The 4196-nt window shown below is 42.9% G+C and overlaps 1 protein-coding gene across 1 annotated transcript; it reads right to left on the bottom strand.

Annotated features, from left to right (window-relative positions):
• Window positions 1–1202: 1202 nt before the first annotated feature.
• On the bottom strand, window positions 1203–1919 carry LOC142627262 (uncharacterized). Its single transcript, XM_075801086.1, has 2 exons — window positions 1794–1919; window positions 1203–1739 (listed from the first exon to the last, which is right to left on the bottom strand). Exons 1-2 carry the CDS (start codon window positions 1917–1919, stop codon window positions 1203–1205), a joined length of 663 nt encoding a protein of 220 aa, XP_075657201.1.
• Window positions 1920–4196: the final 2277 nt, after the last annotated feature.

Raw genomic sequence — 4196 nt, 5'->3', positions numbered from 1 at the left:
TGATACTTAAGGAAATGATATGAAGTATTAACTTACCCAAAGTAGATGGTCCAAGGAACTAGACATAACTAAGGTTGTTCTGTTTAAATACTTAGAGAAATAGATAAAAATGGTTAAAAATATCAATTTACCAAAGGTATGTGGTCTGAGAAGCCAGGCATGACCAAGGTTCTGTTTGATACTTAACTATAATAAGAAATGTAACGCATGAAGTAATAAGCGATATATAATGGAAAAGACCTTCATTAATAATAATATCTTCATAAGTTATTTACATTCTAGGGATGTGGTACAACATTTTCATCTAGATCTTCAAGATAATAAGCCCTTATTCTAGCCACCCAGGTGATATATGGTCCTTCCCAGTTGGGCCCTAATTTGCCCCATGTTGGGTTCTTTGCAGTACCCAAAACCTTTCTCAATACCATGTCCCCTGGTGTCAGTGGCCTTAACGTCATGTTTGAGTCATAACCTTGTTTGAGCTTGTGTTGATAATATGCCAATTGAACCATGGTGTTTTCCCTCTATTCTTCAACCAAATCCAAGCCCCTTTCTAATAGCTCATCATTATTGTTCGGAGTGAAAGAGCTCGTCCTCAATGTTAGGAAACTGGTTTCAAGAGGAATTACAACCTCGGCCTCATAAGTCATTGAAAAGGGTGTCTCCCTTGTGAATCTGCGAGGGGTAGTCCGAAATGTCCAAAGGACGTATGGAAGTTCTTCCACCCATTTTCCCTTCGCATCATCCAACCTCTTCTTGAGCCCATTCACTATTATTTTGTTGACAACTTTGGCATATCCATTCCCCTGTGGATAAGCCAGGGTGGAATATCTATTCGTAATCCCTATATTGCAGTAATATCTTCTGAAGGCCTTACTATCAAACTGAAGACCATTGTTCGAGATGAAGGTATAAGGAATTCCAAACCTGGTGACAATGTTTTTCCAAATAAATCTTTTTACATCCTACTCCCTGATATTTGACAGTGGCTCAACTTTAACCCACTTAGTGAAATAATCTGTGTCAACCAGCAGCCATCTCCTATTCCCTGCTGCCTTAGGGAAGGGTCCTACAATATCCAAGCCCCTTTAAGCAAAAGACCAAGGGCTGGATTGAGGATTGAGGATGCCCATTGGTTGATGAATGTTCGGAGCAAACCTCGGACACTAGTCGCTCTTCTTCACATACTCTTGTGCTTCCCTCTACATATTTGGCCACCAGTACCCTTGGGTAAGTGCCCTGTGAGATAAGGATCTACCTTCCATGTGGCTTCCACAAATCCCTTCATGTAATTCTTCTAGAAGTAACTTTGTTACTTTAGGGTGTATACATAGCAAGTATGGTCCAGAAAAAGAGCATTTGTACAGCTTTTGGTCCTCGAAGAGCCAAAACCGAGGAGCCTTTCTACGTACCTCGTTCGCTTCGTACTTCTCCTCAGGCAAGATATCTTCCTTAAGGAATAACACTATAGAGTCCACCCAACTAGGTCCCACCCTGATCTGATGAACCCGGACCATGTCACCTTTCATCTCAGTAGGCTTGCACAGGTCTTCAACAAGGATAACCTGGGGTAAACTCTGCACCGAGGATGTTGCGAGGGTGGCCAGGGAATCAGCATGGATATTCCTTCTTCTAGAAACTTGCACTAAGGTGAAAGACTCAAACTTTGATTGTAAATGTCTCACCTGATTCAAGTATTCTTGCATTCTCGGATCTCTAGCCTCCAACTCTCCTTCCACCTGGCCAACAACCAATCTTGAGTCTGAGAACATCTACACTATTTTTCCTCCCACCCTCTGGACCACAGCCATCCCAGCCAAAAGGGCCTCATACTCAGCTTCATTATTTGTGGCTGAGAAACTTAACCTTAAGGATTTTTCAATAAGGATCATCTCGGGAGAAACTATAACTAGTCCCATCCTGATCCTCTTTGATTTGCAGCACCATCAACATACACCTTCCAGGATGGAGGCTCTTGCAGGAAGACCATGCCAACTGATTTTCCATCCATGTTTTGCTTGTCTTCTTCTTCTTCTACAGAATGTTCAGCAAACTCAGCCACCAGGTCTGCAAGAACCTGACCCTTAATAGAGGTACGGAGCATGTACTTAATATCAAAGGCCCCTAAGATCGTACCCCATTTGGCAATTCTTCCATTGTAATCAGCACTCCGAAGTATTGATTTGAGCGGAAGTTAGGTTAAAACAACAACTGTATAAGATTGGAAGTAATGTGGGAGCTTACGCGCAGCATGCACCACTGCCAAAATGGCATTTTCCAATGGTAGTTAACTGATCTCTGCCTCGTACAATGACTTGCTCATGTAGTAAACCGGCCTCTGCACACCATTGTCAACTCGTTCCAGCACTAAACTAACAACATAGGAAGCCACAGCAATATAAGCAAACAAAACCTCATCCTCCTCGGGTCTGGACATAACAGGTGGCTGAGAAAGATATTCCTTAAGCTGCTGAAAAGCCAAAGCACATTCCTCGGTCTATTCAAATCATTTCCACTTATTCAACAACTGGAAGAAAGGCCTGCATCTGTCCGCGGACCGGGAGATGAATCGGTTCAAGGTAGCAGTCATTCCCGTTAATTTTTGAACTTCTTTAAGATTCCAAGGTGGCTGTAAACTGTTAATTGCCTTAACCTGATCAAGATTGACCTCAATTCCACGATGAGTGACCATATATCCTAGAAATTTACCTAACCCACGCCAAAGGAACATTTGGAATCATTGAGGTGCAATTTGTGTTTCCTTAAGATCTCAAAGATGGAGGTCTCAGACATGCTCCAACACCATCTTACTCTTCACTACCATGTCATCTACATAAACCTCAATATTTTTACCTAGTTGTGGCTCGAACATCCTGGTCATCATCCTTTGATAGGTAGCCCCTACAATCTTTAAACCAAAAGGCATTACTTTGTAGTTATAATTTCTCGTAAGAGTGACAAAGATTGTTTTCTCCTAATTGTCCAAGGCCAGACGTATCTGATGATATCCTTGGAATGCATCCAAAAAACTCATCCGAGGATGCCCAATAGTGGCATCTACCAATTGATCTATATGAGGCATTGGGAAGGGATCTTTGGGACAAGCTTTGTTCAAATCTGTAAAGTCTACACATACTCGCCATTTCCCATTCTTCTTTTTCACCACCACTATATTAGCCAACCATTCAAGGTAAAATACCTCCTCGATAGCCCCTGCTTGCTTGAGCTTGATCACCTCCTCCTTGACAGCCTCAAAATGCTCTTTAGATGATCGCTGAGGTGGTCGTTTCCTTGGTATGACAGTTGGGCTAACATTTAAATGATGACAAATGAAGCATAGATCCAACCCTGAGGCCTCGTAAGCATTCCAAGCAAACACATCAATGTTTTCCCTAAGAAACATCATCAACTTGTCCTTCTCCTGAGAAGGCACTTGAGCTCCAACCTAAAAGTATTTCTCCTTATCATTACTTATAACAACCTTTTCTAACCCTTCACAGTCTACCTCTTCCATTGGATCCTCAGATAACACTGACTCCTTTGATTGCTACAAACTTCGCTCATTTGATGCCGAGGACTCTCCCTCAGCTTGATGTCTAATTACGGCCACTAAGCACTGCCTAGCCATAGACTGGCTCCCTGTCAACTCTTCAACCTAGTCACCAGATGGATATTTCACCTTCAAATGCAAGGTTGAGGAAACAGCCCCCATGGCATGAAGCCAAGGTCTTGCCTCTATGGCTGTGTAGGAAAAATACGCATCCACCACTATGACACTGAGCTCCACCACCTCTGACCCAGTTTGCACTGGTAGCTTGATCTGCCCCATTAGTATAACTACCTTTCCATCAAAACCTACCAAGGGTGAATCATAACTAGTTAACTCCCCGAGTTTCAGCCCCAACCCTTTATACAAGTCAGGAGACATAATCATCGCCCCACTACCTTAATTGACTAACACTCGCTTCACATCATAATCCATATCCTAAGACCAATGCATCATCATGCAGTTGCAAGGTTCCAGCCTTATCTTCATCAGAGAAACTTATCGCTGGTCGAACCTCCATATTACTCCTCTTGGGCTCATGGTAGGATGCCCCCTCAGGTGGCTAGGTTACAGATAGTACCCTAGAGTTTTGAGAACCAACCCTTCCCGGGGTAGTAAGAATAACATTGATTGTGCGCAGAGGTGGTTT

Source organism: Castanea sativa, chromosome 1 (genome assembly GCF_040712315.1).
Source record: "Castanea sativa cultivar Marrone di Chiusa Pesio chromosome 1, ASM4071231v1".
NCBI classification, from domain to species: Eukaryota; Viridiplantae; Streptophyta; class Magnoliopsida; order Fagales; family Fagaceae; genus Castanea; species Castanea sativa.
The sequence above is the reverse complement of the archived record's forward strand: the minus strand, read 5'-3'. Positions and strand labels throughout refer to the sequence as shown.

What these genes read in the sequence shown, in the direction of transcription:
- LOC142627262 (XM_075801086.1), bottom strand. Translation starts at nt 1,919, where the DNA reads ATGGGACTAGTTATAGTTTCTCCCGAGATGATCCTTATTGAAAAATCC. An exon ending in GGATGGCTGTGGTCCAGAGG is followed by an intron (nt 1,740 to 1,793) that starts GTGGGAGGAAAA and finishes GTTGTTGGCCAG; the next exon opens with GTGGAAGGAGAGTTGGAGGC.